Genomic DNA, 21,282 nt, shown 5'->3' on the forward strand with positions numbered 1-21,282 from the left:
ATTATGGATCGTCACAATCTCTTGGCCTGTTTTTTCAGGTGAGGGAAAACGCAGTGTGAAAAACCGTTTGGGAACCTTGTATAGGCTCTCAGTGAACTGTAATTTTAATTTTCAACCTGGCAATAAAGCAGTAGACATCAAATTTCTCTTTCTTTCTGCTTTCTGAGGAATTAAGTGCTTTTGTAATTCAGCCACTGTGCATACCTTCCTTGATTTCCCCTCCTTTCCATATGCTCCTCCATGTATTTCACAAATGTACATGAATTCTGTGTTGTTTTTTATTAGTGTGATGGCAACAATCAGAAGATTTTTGAATATCATCTTACTTTGAAGTTTAGCCTGGAAGCCACCACTTCTCCCGTTGGTGTATGTATGGGAACATTTTCGCAAATAATTCCATGATCCACATCAATAACTTCTCCTATAAGTTAAGGAACGACTTAAGTTACAAAAGCTATCACACGTTATTCTTAACTACGTAAATAACTTAAAGTATAATGCAACATAGATAAATTCGTTATAAAGATAATTCACAGTAACAAATCAGAAAACCAAGTGAAATATAGATATCTATATCTAAAGAAAAGTTTAACGTAAATTTGGACGTTTTGACACATCTACTTGGAAAATCTTTCTCAGAAACATTACTTAACAATAACCTAATGTCAACATCATAATGAGAGCAAAGCTAAACTCTATCTGATATAACCCAGCCATACTCTTTACAACTACTTGTTTCTCTAAATTAACCTTTCTTACAGAAAAAACACGGTGCCCCAGAAAGGGAATTAAGACATTTATATATAATTTTTAAAAATATGATAACCAAATAAGTTTAAAAACATAGGATGATGAAGAACAATATGACATTAGTTCTAATTCTGTTATTTGATTTTTAAAAGCAAACAATTCATTCTGCCATATGTGCAGTTTCCAAAAATAATTCTAGAAATTTTGTTCTAAATAAAGGTAACAATTTTTTTTTAATGGTAATGTTAGTCACCACTCCTCACACTGCAATACTAAGTTTAGGAATAACTATTTAAATAAATAAATGTTGGTTTCTTTTATCTGTTAAAGACTAGCTTCTAAAAAACTTTAGTTCTGTTGATAAACACTTAAATACAGGAAAAATACAAAAAAATTTGAGTCTAATACCTTTGATTTCCAACGTATCACTGAGGGATAATTCTATGTTAGCTCCATTCTTGCTATGGTTTTCAGACTCTTGCATGACAGCAGTTCTCTTATAAATGCCTCTTTTCACTTCATCAAAGACCCAAAACATATTGTACACTCGAGCAGTATAGCCTGCTAATTCAGTGATCTAAAACCAACACAGAGAAATAAAATAGAGTTAATATACTCAAGACAGACTTAAAAAAATATGCAATCATATAAGCTTTTTGATTTAATATTAAAGATCCTATTTTATTATACATGAAAAATAAATAACATATCTGATAACTAAAACAAGTAACGGTAAAAAGTTTCTCAAGAGAGCAACATAGCAACGTGTCAATGTAAGTTTGATTGGGATTATAAAACACATAAAAAATTATTCATTCAAGTCACGGTTAAAAACAAAATGTAAAGATTTCAGAATATTAGTGAGACTTAAAAATCTTTGGTCAAGGGGCTGGCCCCACGGCCAAGTGGTTAAGTTTTCACGCTCCACTTCAGCGGCCCAGGGTTTTGCCGGTTTGGATCCTGGGTGCAGACCTAGCACCGCTCATCAAGTCGTGCTGAGGTAGCATCGCACATAGCAGAACCAGAAGGACCTACAACTAGAATATACACTGTGTACTGGGGGGCTTTGGAGAGAAGGGAAAAAAAAGATTGGCAGCAGATGTTGGCTCAGGTACCGATCTTAAAAAAAACAAATCTTTTGGGGCCAGCCCCGGGGCCGAGTGGTTAAGTTTGTACGCTCTGCTTCAGCGGCCTAGGGTTCACCAGTTGGAATCCTGGGCACAGACACGGCACTGCTCATGAAGCCATGCTGAGGCAGCGTTCCACATAGCACAACTAGAAGGACCCACAACTGAAAATACACAACTATGTACGGGGGGCTTTGGGCAGAAAAAGGAAAAAATAAAATCTTCATAAATAAATAAATCTTTAGTCAAATTTCTGATTTGACTCGTTCAAATGACAGATTTCATTTCCAGAAAATTAGAAATTTTGTGAAAAGCTTAAGTTCATTCAATGAAATTATGATCCTTTATTTTGATATCTTTTTTCAATTTAAAATAGGGTTTAAATAGAAGAAAAATACATATTTTTCTTATTAGAAATGAATGCTTCTGAGTCAAATTGATTGTCAAAATTCCTAAGCTTGGCAGAGAAAATATCCCTGCTAGAGGATACCAAAATTGGGAGTGAGCTCAATGTAAATCTTCAACTCCTTTTCAGTCCAAATTCCACAATTCAGCTTCTTTTCAAGCCAAACATGATTTATATGCCCAAAGAAAAACATTAAATATGACTGTTTTCTAGGTGAGATTAAAGATAAGATGAGATAAATCTCTGCTTTAGTCCATAAGGCTCAATAGAGTGGTACCTTGCTCCTATCCTGCCAGTGATCCAATTTAGGCTGAATCTCCTGCTGTTTTTCTATTAAAAGAACACCTTGTTGTCAGGGTACTGTGAAAGGTGACTCATCTCCTGTCAAGACCATCTTTCTCAGTGAAAAGGAAAGCACAAAAACCATTCCCTTACAGAAATGTTTACTAGGAAACTGGAACCAGTAAGCGAGGCAGGTCACTAGTAAATGTCTCTTAAACAATAAATTGTGGAATAATACAACAATGCTGACATTTGTGTAAGATTTTTGTGTGTGCAAAACAAGCAGTAAAAGAGTGCATATTACTGTCAAAAGCTTTCTACCGTGTTTCTACTGTGTGAGAGGTCTGTAGCTGGATTAGTATCGCATTTCTATATGTTAATGTTATAGCTATTTAAAGGGTAATTTCTCAAATGTTATCCACAAAAATCTCCTGAGTTCTCAAGCAGAGGAAAACAGAGCTAAGGATTAACAAAATATGGATTCAAAAGAAACCTGGCTAAATATATTTGCATAAAAAAATAAAAAGTCCAAAACCAAATGTAGAGGTCAATTAAAGAAAAGCAGGAGGCAAGGAGTTAGTAGACCAGGAGTCAGGGTGGAGCGGGCCAAGAGTGTCTGAAAAAACCTGAGAATGTGACTGTGGACAAATTACTTTGGGATATAAGACAGGGGGTTTGCCCTTGAACTCTAACTCTAAAAAGGACCCTTGCTCCCTCTGGAGCTAGCAGAGAATGCATGATGCTTTCATGTGCTGTCATAGCAGCAATAAGATTCTTTAGAAGTGAACATTCTGTGATTCAAAGCACAGTCAGCCAAAATAAAGCAAAATGCAATCAGTTTTTGTGTCGGAGACAATGTAGAAAAACTAATTGATATTCTTTCTGTGACTTAGATACCAAAGTATTTTAATGTGAGACGGCCAAAATTTTGATTTGTCATTTAATTTTAATAAGTAATTTATTAATCAAAAAACCTATCCTCAAAACTGTGTCTTCAGATTATCAAAATTACTATTTGAAAAATTTTTTAAAATTGAGTTGGTTTGGTACGTGGCCCTAAACAACTGGTTTTACTTTTATTTTTTTAACCCAATTCAAGAAATCAGTTGTTGAATGAGACTGAAAAGTTTTGTGGGTAAATCACAAACTTTGTAACTCTTTTATATGGCTTATTCGAGGCTTATTTAATAGGCAGCTAAATTTATAAAGATGCTCTGGCAATTTATATTGATACAAAAGCCACAAGAGTAATTAATAGTGAGAATGTCTGTCCATGGGAATATTATGTAACATCTGAACTGAATAAAATGATTTCCAGTCTTAACACTGTGATATTTGCAGGTCATTACCATTCTTTCAGCAAGTATTTATTGACCACGTACAACATTCCAAGCATTAAAATGGATATTAAGAATGTAAAGCTGAGTAAGACAGTTCCTGCTTTCCACTCAGGGCCTGGTGCAGGGGATAGTCAATTACAATGTGGTAAAGCACCAGGTGTACTGTGAACACAGAGAAGGTAGAGCCAGACTCTGCAACGAAGGCGGAAAGAAGGTGGAATCACAAGAGGGTTTTAGAGGTGGTTGGTGAGGCTTGACTTGTCAGGAAGGATGAGTAAAAGTTTGCAAGGTATATAAGTAATATTATTGGCTAACATTTAGTGACTGCTTAATATGTATTGTTTTAAACATTCTACATGTATTAACTCACAACAACCCTACAAAGTCAATGCTATCATTATCCTTATTTCACAGATGATGAAACAGACACAGACAGGTTAAGGAATTTGAGTAAGTTCATATAATTTGTAAATACTGGAGCAAGAATTTAAATTTAGGCACTCTGGCTCCAGAATCCACACCTAGGGGTGTGGGTTTTTTTTTTAATTAAAAACAAATACATCATACTATAGACAGAAAAAGAGGAGTTATAATTGAAAGTGTAAAAATTAAAGGTTATTAGCAGCAATATACTTGGGAGGGCTGCCTTACTCTTAGCAATGTTTGGTAGAGAAAAATGTTTCCAAAATACTAAGTATATCTTGTAATTTACATTTTGCTTGATTTTCATATATCTTATTTTAATCAAATTGATGATGAGAAATGCAAGTACCTCTTTGTATGAAGACATAATCCTTTCAATAGCATCAGCTCCAGAGGCCAATAAAGTTCGAGCAGTAGTAAAGGCTTCTGTCCGTTCACTAACCATAGCTTGTTTGGGGCCATCCTCTAGATCTAAAAGCAAACTACAAAACTATTGAGTTTTTTCAAGTAACTAAATGTTTTATTTTATACAGATGAAATTATGGCCAAAACAACCACATGTAAATTTTTCATTAGTACCAGCAATTTCTTAGAAATTTAATGAATTATTGAAAATACAATATTTGTACGAGATTTTATTTAAAGCTTTCTTTTGTTTCATTATTTTTTTAGAAGGAGACTTGGAACAAAAGTAAGTCTATAGGAATTATGACTATTTTCACTTAGCATTCTTTTAACTTTTTCCAAATTCAACTCCCTGCCCTTATTACAGCTAGGCAATCAAATACTATGGATTTGGTCAATAAAATACTACTAATAGGAATACAAGCAAATATTTCTAGTGTAGTTCCTTTAATAGAAATGCAAGTTAGCTGACCCTCATAATCCAGCCTCTGTCTACCTGTTTCAACCAACCCTCACTCTACAGTCTAGCGGCAGCCCAAACATGCAACACTCTATTTATCCTCTGCTATTTGCATACATGATTTCTTCTGACTTCAATATACTTCTCTTCCTTCTTTGTCTAGCTCTTTCTTCAAGAGTTAACTCTTTAGTAAAGGTTTCCCTGGAAACTTTTGCTGGCCTTTCCAATGGACTTTAAGTTTCTTAAGGGTCAAGAATGTGTGTTTTATTCTTTATTCCTAGTACTCAGCAGAGTCTCCAGCACATAGTACTCCTTAATGTGTATTGAATGGATGCATGGATGCACGGATGGGATGGATAGATGAATGAACATCCTAAATTACTGTCAGTGCAGAATTACAGTTAAGAGGAGTCAGACTAGGTTTGAATCCAGGCTTTACTACTTATTGGCAGGTAGTAAGGTAAGTAGAACTTGCCACTTATCCTCTCCATGCCTATTTTCTCATTTGTAAATGAGGGAGACAATAATACTATCTCAAACAATTCTATCTCAAAGAGTTGTTTTAAGGTGAAATACAAATGAAGTGTTAGTCTAATCTATGGCCTATAATAAGTTCTCTAAATGTTAGCTGTTATTATTTTCTCTAGTTATTATCGCATATCTATTTAATTTAGTCTCATTCTTCAAAATTGTTCTCTCCAAGTCATTATTTTAATCTTTCCAACAATTTGAGTCTCTATCTGGCCCGTCTATAGATTATTTCCAAAGTTCTAAATTAAATGCTGAAAATTAATGAAGAAATTAGAGTGATATAGATAGTCATAGTCTAACTTTGATATTTATTGTTCTCTGACTTATCTCAGTGCAAAGGTTTTTTTTCTCCATATCAGTGCAAATATTTAACTTATGCCCTATTATGACTACCAGATAATTTCATATTTACTTGCTCACAGACAGCTCAGCTGGGTTTGAAAGAGATCCACGCATAATATAAGGTAAAATGCACTCAGCAGATATTTACTGAACACCTAGATATGCAAGAAATTAGGCAAGGTGCTATAGGACATGCAAGGATAAATGTGATTTTCAGACTCTTTCCTTAGGGAGCCTACAGTTTGGTAGGAGAGAGAAGATAAGTTCCCAAATAACTATGCAGGGCAGCCTATGAAGAGAGTTAATGGGAGGTGTTTAGAGGAGGCAAAGATCATTTCTTGCTGCAAGAGACAGGAAATGCTTCATGGAGGAGTAGACTGTGAGTGAGGCCTTGAAGACCACATATAATTTCAATAGATCATAAGTATAGTATAAGCAACAGGACAGAGAAGGGAAACTTCAAGCAATGCCAACTGAATGATAAACAGCTTGATCAAGTTACAGCATGGGTTGGTGTCAGGCACTGATTTCACCCGAGTATGAGAATCACCATGAGTTCATGGGGCCCTTTTACAATAGTCTAGGGGCCACCCGGTGGCCGAGTGGTTAAGTTCCTGAGCTCCACTTTGGCAGCCCAGGGTTTCGCTGGTTGGGATCCTGGGCGCGGACACGGCACCGCTCAGCAGGCCACGCTGAGGTGGTGTCCCACATAGCACAGCCAGAGTCACTCACAACTAGAATATACAACTATGTACTGGGGGGTTTTGTGGAGGAGAAGAAGAAGAAGGAAAAAAAGAAGATTGGCAACAGTTGTTAGCTCAGGTGCCAATCTTTAAAAAAAAAAAAAAGAGGACAAATAGTCCAATGTGGTTCCTCCTAGCCCTACTATTGTCACTGCTCTAGAGGACTCCTGTTAGCCCCCTTGAAGTGAGTGAGTTTCCCTGAGGAATGAAAAAAGAAAGGCTTTGAGTGCTGGTATAAGTGAGGAGTGAAAAATGTGATTGAATAAATAGACTGGAAACAGAATGTAGATATTCTTACATTTAAATGTGTGACAAAATTTAGATAGACACAAAAAAATTACCGAAAGATTCTCAGCAAGCTACCAAAATAGTGAATTGCTGAATCAGTTAAAGCACTAAGAATAGTTTTGGCTCATAGAGAATCTGGCTGGTGATCTAAAATAATCATGGGATTTTATGAATTTGGGTTAAAAGCGGTTTAAATAGTAGCTTTTACTGACAGTCTCTGTTAAGAAGTAAAAACACTAGCACAGATGAACTGGTGTTTGACATGGCATGGTACTTTCCACGTCGCTTTAGCAGATTAATGCCTATTGGGTTTTCTTCGTGCTTTTAGCAACAAAATTACAAATAGCTCTGGACAGATTTCATTTGACTTTTATTCTACGGATTGTTCTTTGGAAAGTACTGTGAGAGCAGTGCCAGTAGTATTTTGCCATGCTCACAACAGCCAACTGCATAGCCTCTGTGAGAAGGGTACATTCCTCAGTGTCAGAGATATAAATTCATGACCTAAAGCACTCACCTATTTTGTATCCCAGATCAACACATTTTATCTTCCTCACCAAATATTTTGAATACGTTGTCAAAAGTGCCTCACTTAAGGATTTAATATTTAACATTATATCTTCTCATTTTACTGCTATTTTCAGCTCTGCTAATAAAAGGATATATTGAAACACGGTCACATCTGTTGCTATTTCACTGAAAAGGTGAGAAAGGATTTAAAACTAAGGTTATGTAATACATTTGTGAAAACCCATAGAACTGTATAATACAAAGAGTGAATCCTAATGTAAACTATGGACTTCAGTTACTAATGTATAAATATTGGTTCATCAGTTATAACAAAGGTATCACATTAATACAAGATGTAAATAACAAGGGAAATTATGGGAGGAGGGGAAATTTGGGAACTGAACACTTTCTGCTCAATTTTTCTGTAAACCTAAAACTATTCTAAAGAAAATTGTCTATTAATTTTTTAAAAATTAAAAAAGCAGGCTACCCTTCTGTACTTTTTTCTTTGGACTTACAATCTGAGTTTATTTCTTGTCATTTATGTTTTATCTTTGCCACCTTGACAAATCTGAATCTTACCCTACCTCATACCATATATAAACATCAATTCTAACTGATGATCTTAATGTGAAATGAAAAACCAATAAATTTCTAGAAGATAAAATAGGAGAGGGCCGGCCCAGTGGTGCAGCGGTTAAGTTGGCACGTTCTGCTTCTCGATGGCCTGGGGTTCGCTGGCTCAGATCCCGGGTACAGACATGGCACCGCATGGCAAACGCCATGCTGTGGTAGGCGTCCCATGTATAAAGTAGAGGAAGGTGGGCATGGATGTTAGCTCAGGGCTAGTCTTCCTCAGAAAAAAAAAGAGGAGGATTGGCAGTAGTTAGCTCAGGGCTAATCTTCCTCAAAAAAAAAAAAAAAAAAAAATAGGAGAATAACTCTATGACCTTGGGTGACACAAATATTTCTTAAACAGGACAAAAAAAGCACTAACAACAAAGAAAATGATTGATAAATTGAACTATATTAAAATTATGAACTTCTCTTAGACACTTAAGAGACTGAAAAGGCAAGAATAGAGTGGGAAAAGAGATTTGAGTGTGTGTGTGTGTGTGTGTGTATCTGACAAACTACTCATTACAGAATACACAAGAGCTTTACAAATGAACAAGCGAAAACCAGATAAGCCAGTTTAAAAATGAAGAAAAAACTTATCGGTACTTCATAAAAAAGGCTATCCAAGTAGCCAATAAACAAATGAAAAGTGCTTAACCTCCTCAGTCATCAGAGAAATGCAAATTAAGACTACAATGAAGCACGCTTATACACTCATAAGAATGCCTAAAAGGAAAAAGACTCACATCAAACATTGACAAAGATGTGGAGCAACTAAAACTCTCATACGTACTGCATGATACTATTTATATAAGGCTCAAAACCCAGCAAATACTAATGAATGATCGGTAAAATGCCTGCCTTTGCTGTGGCATGGGGGCAGGGGCAGGAGGAAGTGGGGATGGGGGTAGGAGGCTGAAGATGAGGATAAGACTGGGAAGGGGTTTCTGGGATGGGAGCTTCTAGGATGAAGGTAAGGTTCTGTTTCTTCTCAGTGGTGCTTACGTGTATGGGTTGACTTTGTGACAGTTCACTGAGTGGTACACTAATGATTGTGCCGTTGTGGGCATGTATGTTATACTTTAAAAATTATAGCTCCTGACACGAATAGCTAATTACAGCTAAAAAGTATGTCTTTGATATGTACTGATAATTACTGTGACAATAATTGGTCAACAAGAGAGTAGTCATATGTAAACTGACCCAAATACAAAATTATATTTCAACAATTTGGCATTTGAATATGAGACATACTCCTGCAGCAGGAGCTATGGAGATCATCTTGTTGGAAGTACATTTTAGGAATAAAATATCACCCATGTTATGAGGGTTATGGTAGAGTTCAGTTCCATTCCTAAGAGTGCTTTCAGTTGCTACTTCTGAGGTGCCACCTCACGTTAGCAGATCACCAACATGTGGACGCTACTGGCAGTGCTAGTGGCTTAGGTGCACTGTTCACTGCCTGTCAGGTGTCTGTGATAAGGTCCGGCAGAAGGGACCTATAAGTAGCTTTCCCTGGCCTTGCCCAGAACTGCTTTTGATATGAAGAGAAGAAAAGTGGCCTATAATATTAAAAAATTGAGATACAGCTCCCAGGTAACTATTTTCTTGACATAATTTCAGTCTTTCTCTTAATACAAAGCAAAGAAAGGGGTAATGTCCTCTAAGAAAATATAACAGAAACTATATATAATTAACTATTTCAATGCCTCTATTTCAAGCATTAGCTCCCACGATTGCTTGGTCTCAAACTAAGTTAAGTCCCTTATAGACTAAGTTCCAATATAGCTAAACGGAGGTAGCGTGATGAAGGTAAGAAAAGTAACACACTAGGAATCACATAATGTCTTCTATCCTTAGTGCTTCCACTAACCATCTGTGTGCCCTGAGGCAAATCTGGGGCTCCAGACTGGATGACCTCTAAGCTCCTCGTCTGAGTGAAAATGGCATGATTCCACATGCAATTTTGTAATGTGAACTTGAATATAAACATAATCCTGTCCTAACCATAAGATTTCACTTGAAGTTGTAGGTGGGTGGTATAACAAATCTACTACAAAACTATTTTTCTTTTCTCCTCCAAAAAAACTATGCAGGCTCTTCCTCCTATCTGCACTTTTACCTCTGACTTCCTAATCACTTTTAAATATCTTGCTCTCTTAACAACAATAATCGTGCCAGCAAATGTCTATTGAGCATTTTCGATGAAGCAGGCATTGTTCTAAGTTTTACACATGTACTCTTCTTTAATCCTCCTAACAACCCTGCTATAATTTCTCCCATTTCAGAAATGAGGAAATTGAAGCACAAGAAGGTTAAATGACTTGCCCATAGTCATAGCCTAGTAAGCAAAAGAGTAAGCATTTGAACCCAGGCAATCTGATGCCAGAGCCCACATGGTAAGAATAGAATAAATATTAACAATGATCCACCTAAATTCTTACTACTTGCTGAGAACTGTTTCAAAGCACATTAAATACATTATATACAATTTCATAATTCTGTAAGATATATATTACTATACCTATGGTTAAGAGAGGAAAACTGAGGCATATAAAGTTTATGCAAATTTCTCAAGGATGGATAACTACTAAATAGCTGAGTCAAGATCTGAACAGTGGCCTGCTTCTTTATTGTATTGTCTTTTTTTCCTCTATCCTACTTTTTCTCCCTTTTCTCTTTGCCATTCTTCTCTCATTCACCCACTTTTTCCACCTATTTTTGCTTTAAAATATACAGTATCATGTATTTAATTCATCTCTAACATAAGGGACAACTCAGGGCATAAGTGTAAATTAAGACTGAAGATTAGATTAGAATATATGATATGTAATTCCAAGACCTAAAGCCTCAAAGATATATCATTATTTAGAAAAAATAATTTTGTATGAGTAAAATGCTAACAATATTTTCATGTGTTAAATCATTGTAGGTCAAATGTCTTTAGTAAATACGCACAAACATTATAAGCGTATATATAGTAACATTAGAAATTACAGAAGATATTGAAGCACCTTCTCATAATAATGCTGTCATACGAATTTATTTTTTTCTTCTATGACATTCTTATACTGCTTCTCTTTGTATAAAATCCTCTTTTGAAAAGAAGCTTTAAGAATTACTTTATTTTACTTGCATCACTGTGATTATCATAATTTCAATGTGAAATTTTAATGTTGTTTCTTTAATTTAATATGATATTTTCAGGATTTATTTTTAAATATCTTATTACATCACCCATAGAAATAAGATTGTTAGATTCTTTGCATATACTGTTTACTTCTTACTGGTCTCTGTGGGGTTAATTTGTCACCATTAATAGCTGCATTTTCTCTGCTCTATGTTGAATACTCTGGGGTTTTGTAATAAGACCCGTGCTTCCAAGCACTAAGAGAACTACACCATGATCTTGTCATTGGTGTTGTCTCTATACGTTATATACGAACCTTTTAAAACATCCATATACTTAGACCCACTATGAATATCTGATAATTTTGTTGTGTCTTACTAAAACTAATCTCAAGACCATAAATTTTTGTGTCATTTTTTTCTCCAATACTTTTTTGAAAAAGCAATTTATTTTATCTTATAATGAAAGGATTATGTCTAAAAATACTATTACCAACAACACCTTATTCAATATAAACTTTTTAAATGATTTTTTGAAAAATAAAACTTTGAAAACATAAAAATAGATAAAATTCAGTTTCCCAGTGGTCTAAACACAGTATTAGACAGTTGAGTTGTGGAGTATATTTGGTATATCTACAGTCTTATCACATGGGATTGACAAATTCCAATTTACTAAAATGAACAATTTTAGGTTAAGAATGACTCAAATTTGACAAGTTTTTTTGTAATAATTGGTTAAAGCATTGAAGCACTGTTTCAAAATATTAAAGTATAGGGTAATTCTTTTACTTGTTTTTATTAGATGACTTCAAACAAATAACTTAATTCTTAATTCTACACCAAAAATAGCCGTAAAATAGTGTGAATTCTGTTACCTTATTCTCAGTGTTGCCTTTTGTTTCCTAGGTAATAATTGTCACTCTATATCAAGAACGTCAAGAGCATGCTCTGTACTTTATAAACATTATTCTGTTAAATCCTCCCAACAGTCCTCTGAAGTAGCCTTTCCAATTCTCCTTTTACAGATGAGGAAATGGAGGTTCAGAGTTTAATTAACATGACTGAGAGGATACAGGCAGGAAGAGGGAAAGCCAAGAGTTGAGCTAAGCTCTGTCTTACTACAAAGCCCATGCTTTTATTTAGTTACTTCAACACTAAGGCCAATTTTGACCAAGTGGTTTTTAAAGAGAAGGGGGAACGTTTTATTTTGGAGGAAGAGCAGAAAATGCTGCTAATTTAATTAACTCCCCTTTGTCTCTGCCCATTAAGACCCAAACTCCCATCTCAAGTATTACAGAACGTTTTAATATTGTTCTTGTTGTCCTTATCTTTCTTAGTTATCCCAAAGATGAAAAATGTTGGTAAAAACCACTGGGGTGGTGATAGCTAGAATTAGACAGGGGCAGCTTGACAACCCCTACCCCCACAATGCCACCAAATCATGCTACATAGGAGCTTTATCTATGTTACCTACAAGTAGAGGAGATCTCCTTCCATGGTGTGAAGCACTTCCTAAAACAATATTCCTAGTTGCCTAATGTAGTCAACCAACTCTTCAAATCACAAAACAGGGCAGATCCAGTTATAGAATATTTATAGACTAAATACATGGGATGTGCAGAACTGAAGTTTAAAACACATGGAGAGAACTTACACTGCTTTTCAAGATATTAATTTGAAATATCTCACAACTGGAAAGGACTTTTGAGCCACTTATCTCCTTTCACATTGCAGGTATTATTATTGGATGTTGCAAAGTCTGCCTTTGTTTCTGACCATTAATGACCACAGAAAAATGGCTACATATTCAGTTTCACTCACACAAAACCAGCAGTGACACCTTCAAGAGAAATAATCCTAAACATATATTGAAGATTAAGCATAAATGTCATTACCACCATCTGCAAAGCCAGTTGCAGTGATAATAGGTACAGCCACCATAATCAGTCCACTGCTGCTCCAAACATACTTCATCAAGAACTGCTCTATCATGATGCACCACAAACGTTTGGATAAAATGAGGTTCATCTGATCGGCTAAAGCTTTGTAACTTTTCTGGAGTTGCTTCATTTCCACCTATAGAGGGAAAAAGAGGCAAGAACCCAGCATGAGTTACAAAAGTAAATACTGTATGTCTGAAGGCTTTCTTTAAAGATAGGTACACATTATTTTGTTTTACTTAGTATAGTATGATCTATGATTCTAACAACTAAAAAATACAGATTAATATAAGAATGAGTCATTATTGTTTAATTTGGTCACACCTATATTATTGAAAAAAACCCATGATACTTAGTAAATATAAAGTACATGTCAGTGATTTATAATTTTTATTTCAAAATTACATGCATGAGGTTAAAATTAAACGATATTCTATAAGACATGAGTAAACAATGTTAGAACTTTATCCTTCTTGATCACACCAAAAATATTTGAAAATAAACACATGACACACATATGTGTAATTAGATTCCATTTTCGAACTAACTCAATTTGCTGGATTTTGTCTTAAATGCCGGAAGCCTACAGCATGGTATAATTTAAATCACTGAGTTCAATGATTCAAGAAGAATCACAAGTCAATATGACTAATACAACATATAAGGACAATTTTCAAGGGGGAGTAGAAGTCCTAAATTTGCTTTAAATTTTCTTCTTCAGATTCCTACTACTGTAAACGTTTGTCTTGATAACTAATGATGCTTCAAAAAGTAAATAATTCTGCTTGGGAATTAAAATACCATTTCAACTTAAGAATACCTGAATATTTCATTTGTACTAAGTCATTTGTATTAAGATTTCAGATGCATCACCTTAAAAAATTTGGTCGTATTTAATATTCTGAGGTTACTTCAATGCTCTGGAAGTTTATGTAATTAGGCTAACTATTTTAGGGATCTGCTTAATGTCGAAAATCTTTAGTATTCAGAAATAACGTTCTGAAATTCCTTTTCTCCTCCTCATTTCTTCTCTAATCTTAGCTTTTCTCTCAAAGCCAGACAAAATTTCATTTCACTGCCTCTTTTTATTTGTGTCAAACATGGTGCTGAACATTAACTAAGAGTTGGAAATGCCATTTGTGAGACACACTCTCCTGCACTTCTTAGGACTGAGGACCCTCCATTGCTGACCAGGCATGCAAAATTGTTAAACTTGTCTTTCATGTAAAAGGACAGGGTCTTTTTTCCTCTTAAAAACAAAGGGCCCTCAATAGTAACACCAAGAGAATACCATCCTAAATTTTCCATCTCAATGGACATGTGTTTACTCAGTTTCCAAACACATTTTCTTCTAATGTTCTACAACCAATTAGGATTTAAGTTTTAAGAAAATGCTTCAGAGATAATTCTGAGCATGTTTGGGTAACTGAGGCTAAGTAGACTGAGTGCTGAAAATTTTATTCTCATGAAACTTTAGAAAAGTTTGCACTCTATAATTCTTTAACAACTTGTGAGTAAAAAGGGTAAGGAAGCATACATTCTAGTACAGGTTTAGATGTCATCGGAGTCTAAAACGCTAAAGAAGTGGGTCCATCAACAGTACAACAGATGGTATCTAGCACTGCAGTGGCAGCTCGAACAGTCTCACATTTCACCCATCATCTTAATTTCTATCTTACCTTATGTCCTCTGTAAAAGGCAATTTCTTCAACCTTGGCTATAATTCTGGAGTGCACATACTGCAAACAGCCTTTTCTATGAGCTTCTTCAGCCACCAATTTACCAAATTTGGGAGAGCAGGCTTTCAACACTGTAGCAGTGGCATATACCACAAGCCCTGCTAATAGGGTGGGCCCAATTGGGCTAGCTCCTCTGGATGTAGCAGTCTGGATGAGCGTATAGGAGGTCAGGATTACATCTAAAATAGGTTTGGTCAGATTAGAATACAAGTGAGCCACAGATTGGGAGAACATCATAATATCCTCAGTAAGAGACTGGTCAGGGTTTGCCAGCCTCCCATCCATATTGATCACCTTATAATAAGTCTGATTTGTAAAATAGGTTTCACAGGCATGGTCTACTAGGCGAGTTCTGAAGGCCAAAGCCAGTTTGCACTCCAGGTGCCTTATCGCACTGTTCACAGAGGCAGCAGGGATGGCAATCATAAGCCACTTGAGTAATTTGATGATGAAAGCCAGTTTGCACTCCAGGTACCTTATCGCACTGTTCACAGAGGCAGCAGGGATGGCAATCATAAGCCACTTGAGTAATTTGATGATGAAAGCCAGTTTGCACTCCAGGTACCTTATCGCACTGTTCACAGAGGCAGCAGGGATGGCAATCATAAGCCACTTGAGTAATTTGATGATGAAAGCCAGTTTGCACTCCAGGTACCTTATCGCACTGTTCACAGAGGCAGCAGGGATGGCAATCATAAGCCACTTGAGTAATTTGATGATGAAAGCCAGTTTGCACTCCAGGTACCTTATCGCACTGTTCACAGAGGCAGCAGGGATGGCAATCATAAGCCACTTGATTAATATGATGATGAAAGCCCGAGGCTTCTTTTCCACAATGCTTTTCACGATTTGTCCATCCAGACCAGCCACATAGATAGACAGAAATGTTCTCGAGATCAGAGCCACCGAGTGGAGGCAGAGCCACCCTGTTTCAGTGGTCACAAGTTTTGGAAAGAGAATTTTCCGAAGTTCTAGTAGCTGTTTGAAAAAATCTGCATTCACTCCAGGCGAAGAATTTTTACAAGTGGTCTCGGTGCAATGCAGTATTTCTCTGTTCTCTGCAGTCGGGTAAGCTGCTTCTTTTCTCTTCCTGTGGCCAGATTGCTTTAAACGCCTGCTAATGATGGGATAGAGGGTTTTCAGAGCATATGCCGCAGCCACCAGGCAGGCAGCCCTTTTAGCAGCGCTAGATCTGGTCCATTTCATTAGATCAGCTGCTGCATTTAGCATATGTGTCATTTTCCCAATTACCCAAACCGGCTTCAAAAAGAATTGGTTTTAAAAGATCATGATCCACCAGAATCCCCAGCAAATGTTTCAGAAAGTCCTACAGGGTTCCATAGTCCGCAGCATTTCTTCTCTTCTTTTCTTAAATTTTGCTTTTGTTTTTTTCAATTTTGTTCTGCTGTGACAGGTGCAGCGGAGCTCAGACTCCACTGCACCTACTGAGGATGATTCCCTCAGAAGCTCAAGCTGCACTAAGCCGCCCCAAGCTCCTCCCTCACAGGCCCCTCATTGGCTGTGAGGATGGTGGGACCTTGGAATCCTCGCCGCTTCCCTTTGAACCTTGAAAATGAGGAGAAAGCAAAGCGAATTACATCCTTAGGCAGGAGTCCAAAGAGTTAAATGTCTATTTTGGGAAAGGTCGAATCAGGGCAGCTGCGGGCGACAAAACCTGCCCCAGCTACTGAGCATGCTCAGCGTCACTTAGAAACGCACAGAAGTTTCAGAATATACATCACTCCTCTAAGGTTTTAGTAGATACCACAAGGGGAAGAGCAGAAAGAAAAGGAAATTTCCAAGCGCTATAAAACGAGATGAGGCAGAAGGAGCTAGGGAGATGAGGGAGGAGGGGCAAGAGGACCAACATGAAATGAATGTGAAAAGGATATGGAATGAATGTGAAAGGGTATGGACTGAATCTGAAAGGGAGAGAGAGGAAAGAGACAAGCGGGAGGGACACTGGAGAAAGCAAACTATCAAATACTTAGATCTGTTTTTCAGTCCCATTTTATTTTATTTTTTCTGCCTGTGTTTCTCATGAAGTCCCAGAATCTATCAGACAAGTCGTAATTGAGGGCATATTTTGTAAATAAATAGGAGAGAAGTCTTCTGCATTATAGAAAATAGTTCTTTGCTATATCTCCATCTCTATGTTTACTTGTCCTTACAATAAAAATCTTCCAGCCCCACAACTGCTATTTTTAGCAATGGAGATCTGATGCACTGGTATTTATTTACAAGGTGACTATTGAATAAAAAAGAGCAGTGTTTCACTTCTACCACCCTCTTGCGTCCTTTAGATAGTTGTTACTTGGAGGTGTGTGACTTTATAACCTAAAGTTAACCATTTGGGAATCCAACTGGAGTTAGATGGTGGAAATAGCTTCTCTGGGACCTTTTTTGAGAGTTCTTTGTCTTTTGCAAACTTTTGTTTTGCTTGTTTTGTTTAGGCTTAGAGATAATCTATTGGCTACTTCCCACTTTGGTTATTTGATTCAAACAAAGAGTGTTAAAAAAATTTTCCCTACATCCCTAATAGAGGACTTAAACTGCTAAACAGTCAAGCAAAATTCTGCATACTTTTAAATATGTAAAATGTTTAGGTAAGGATGAGTGTGTTTTCGAATATGCAAAAGCATTTTTGCTTCCCCACACCCACCACCCCCCACAACATACATACACATTTCTAGTCAACTGGAAGCCTGGGAAGATATGCATTAAATTAGAACAGAGGTTGGCAAATTATAACCCAACCAGTGGGCCAAATTTGGCCTGCCACCTATTTTTTTATGGCCCTTGAGATAAGAACAGTTTTTACATTTTAAAATGGTTGAAAACACATCACAAGAATAATAATATTTTGTGGTGCATGAAAATTACATGAAATTTTTATTTCAGTGTCCATAAATAAAGTTTTATTGGAACACAGCCACACCCATTTATTTATTTACTTATTTTCTATGGCTTGCAAGCCACAGAGCCAGAGCTGGATAGATGAAACAGAGCCTAAAATATTCACTATCTGGCCCTCTTCAGAAGAAGTTTGCCAACCCTTGTGCTAGAATATAAAACCTGTTTCAGTGTTGAATGATCTTCATTATTCAGTTTACTGTGAATAAAGAACTATTCTCCTTTTCATAAGTAACAATAGCCTTAAACTTTTAAAACTCCTTTCCCATGTACCTATATGAATTTCAAGAATCATCACAGGTCTCTTTTCATTTGTTTGCATTCAATTCAGCAGACTGACTAATACATGAGTGGCAAATTCATGCAAATTTCTTTTATAGCTGACCATATTAGCAGCACAATCTATCATTCATTCCATTGAGACTTTCTAAGTCTGTATGTAGAGATCATAGTGTTATAGTGGTTATTTTCAAAATCTTTTATTCCTAATCTCACGTTTCTCACGTGTCAAAGTAAGGATCTCTTACCCTTATAAACTTTAATTCTTTATGTCACATCTCCTGACTGTGATAAGACAGGTGGAGGGCCAGGGTAAACTTAGCTGGGGGTGATAGGAGGATGTTCAGCCAGGCAGAACACTTACACAGAGGGTTACGCCGGTCAGCAAGCAGCTGGCAGTCGAGGCAAGTGGCCTGCATCACTGGCATAGGACAGCCACATCAGGGGAGGAGCAGGGCAGTGGGAAATCTAGAAGCAAAGAAGGTTAGAGATCAAATCAGGCCTGCACTTAGTTGTAGGTAGGTCAGTTTATCAACTGATAATGAAGCTAGGGTATAGGAACAAGCTTTTATTGGCTTGAGTGAAAGACTTGTTAGAATGAGGAAAATAATCAAGATAGAAAGACAGAAATTTGGTTACCGGAATTGTGGTGCAGGGAAGGTTGGAGGCCAGTTACTAGAACTGGGGAAAAGGTTAATGTGAGATTTGACCTAATGATGAGCCACTTAAGTACAGATGTAACTATCACCATTTTAATTCCACTCCCACCCTTCACTCTACCCTACCCCCAAGAGTCAGGGTTGGTCCTAGCATCTGAGACCAAGCTCAAGACTTCAGGGAAGGCAGAGGAAGAATTCAAGATGATAGGAAAACAGATACATAATTCCAGTTGGAAATATATGGTATTTAAGTAAGAAACTAAGAATGTCAAGATACTTCTTTCATTTTTTATATTGCCATGCAATTAAAGCAGAAAGAATGCTAATTTAGTTTGAATTTCAAACTAGGTGAGAAAAAAAGAGTGAAAAAAAGTCACTTGTTACTATAGTAAACATAATTCAGCCTAATTTCCACTCAATCTTCTCAACTTTACATGTGTTTACATGGGAAAGCATTAAAATTTTTCTTAAGAGAGGAGAAATAATCTTAAAAAAAGATCTTGAAAATGAATGAAAGTTAAAAAATAAGCAATAATTATCAAATTACTCTGTTCTCAAGTGTGATACTCTCAATGTCAGTGTCACAGTGGACATTACCAACAACCATGGAAGAGCAGGATTAAATAGACTTTATATATATATTAGAGACTATATATATACACATATATTAGGAAAACTACATGCTTTCTAAACAGTAAAACATCAGAAATAAATTTTTATAATAAAGAGACCTACATATATAAGTATATGAATAAAAATGTATAATGTAGATAATATGTATTATGTGTTTAGATAGTAAATCACCAGAGAGTAAATAATTTTTAGCAGTAAAGACAAATTAAGGTTTAAGATTTGGGATGCATTTCCTTCTCAGCAAATGCTAAGTAGTATTTTATCTGTGCTGTATTCCTTTCTTGAACTGTTTCCTGACCCGAGATTACCTAATTGCCCTACTGGCCCTAAAATAGCACAGCATTTGACTCATTATCTACCAGTCATGCTAGCCTTATTCATGTGAGCCACAAACACAATGAAGATGAGATCTTAGGTCAATATTTCATCTGTTACAAATAACCACCTAATAACTGGTTCATAATGAAATGTCTTTTGCTGTGAAGGAAAACCCAGCAAATATCTTGTCTGAGGATGTATCTCATAGATTAATCTTTCCTTAGCCTAATTGACCACTTCCACTGCCTCTCTGTGACTGGAAGGAAAGCAGTGACTCTAGTCAGAGAGAAGACACGGTTCTACCCAGCTCCCACTTCTTGACTCTTCTCAACAGATTGGTCAACCTGTCCTTTATGTCTCTACCTATAGAATATATTTTAAAAGGTCAGTCAATCCTCTATAAAATTATTTTCCCCTTCTAGTTAATTTAGTTAATTTGTACCTGTTTCAAAATGTTGAAAGTAGGAAAGGCTAACGCACTGGGCCATTGCTTCTGACTCGACTGTATGGTTTAGTTACTGAAAAACGATGAGCTACTCCATGACGAAGACTAATTTGTTCTGAAATGCTATACTCACTTGGTTTAATTCAAACCAATGATAGATATACTTTGGTGAATTTTTGTGACAAAAATCAGTATTTCTATGATTAAACGATGTCTACCAGGGCACATAATCCTATTTTAGGCAACTATATTTTAGGCACTATTTCCCAATGAGTTAACAGAAAATGTATCATATTTGAAAATGAGAGGTTGCCCAGATTAAAAATCTGGAAAACAATCATGACAATTGGGGAAAAAAAACCATTTTGTGCATTTGTTTGGTACAGGAGATTTCTAGTTTCTAACCAAAATATCATAGAACAGTGTGTAAGATAAACATTTTGTGAGGATATACAAACATAACACAGAAACGATCACTAAAATCCAACTTTCGTTTTGAGATTTTTTTCGGTAAGGTGTTTAAAGTCTTTGGGTCTTTACAGCTAAACCCAGTTTTGATCAAGCTCTCTAAGAAACCCACAAAATGGTAAGTTACTACAGCGCAATATTTCTAATAAACAACTGTGTACTGAATATTGAAACTGCACGTGAAAGATATTTAAAGGATTTGGATGTGGAGTGATGTGGGAATGGAAACATCATCTTGAGGATTACGGATCCATATCTTTGTTCTTGCCTTCTTTTTCTCCCCTCAGTCTGTTCTTTGACCTAAAAAGAAAAAGGCTGAGACCTACACCAAAGTAAATAAAACTATGGTGGGGGTGGTTTGAAACACTAACCCTGCGGCCACAGCCCGACACTTGATTTCTTGAGGGTTCCTTCGCCCGACCGGTTGAAACTGCTGTGTTCTTCCTCCTTCGGACGCGCTGCTTTCCCACGGCGTCCCCTGCGGCCCTATCAGGACAGCGTCGCCGCAGAAACCGCAGAGGCTGCCGGGAG

General features: G+C 36.5%; 1 protein-coding gene across 5 annotated transcripts; it reads right to left on the reverse strand.

Annotated features, from left to right (window-relative positions):
• Nucleotides 1–326: 326 nt before the first annotated feature.
• Nucleotides 327–21,267, reverse strand: LOC138922110 (ATP-binding cassette sub-family D member 2-like). Of its 5 annotated transcripts, none has more exons than XR_011435191.1 (7): nucleotides 21,123–21,267; nucleotides 18,593–18,696; nucleotides 14,977–16,602; nucleotides 13,253–13,433; nucleotides 4,678–4,810; nucleotides 1,159–1,327; nucleotides 327–421 (listed from the first exon to the last, which is right to left on the reverse strand). XR_011435191.1 is itself a non-coding variant. In XM_070258932.1 (5 exons), exons 3-5 carry the CDS (start codon nucleotides 16,273–16,275, stop codon nucleotides 1,320–1,322), a joined length of 1,488 nt encoding a protein of 495 aa, XP_070115033.1. In that variant the 5' UTR covers nucleotides 16,276–16,602; nucleotides 18,593–18,696; nucleotides 21,123–21,267; the 3' UTR covers nucleotides 1,190–1,319. The 5 variants fall into 5 exon arrangements, 2 of the variants coding, with proteins under 2 accessions (XP_070115033.1, XP_070115034.1); XR_011435192.1 differs by having other exon boundaries at nucleotides 18,477–18,696; nucleotides 21,123–21,261; XR_011435190.1 differs by lacking the exons at nucleotides 327–421; nucleotides 1,159–1,327 and adding an exon at nucleotides 7,615–7,743 and having other exon boundaries at nucleotides 4,678–4,799.
• Between the last annotated feature and the right edge of the window lie 15 nt (nucleotides 21,268–21,282).

Source organism: Equus caballus, unplaced genomic scaffold (assembly GCF_041296265.1).
Source record: "Equus caballus isolate H_3958 breed thoroughbred unplaced genomic scaffold, TB-T2T haplotype2-0000451, whole genome shotgun sequence".
NCBI classification, from domain to species: domain Eukaryota; kingdom Metazoa; phylum Chordata; class Mammalia; order Perissodactyla; family Equidae; genus Equus; species Equus caballus.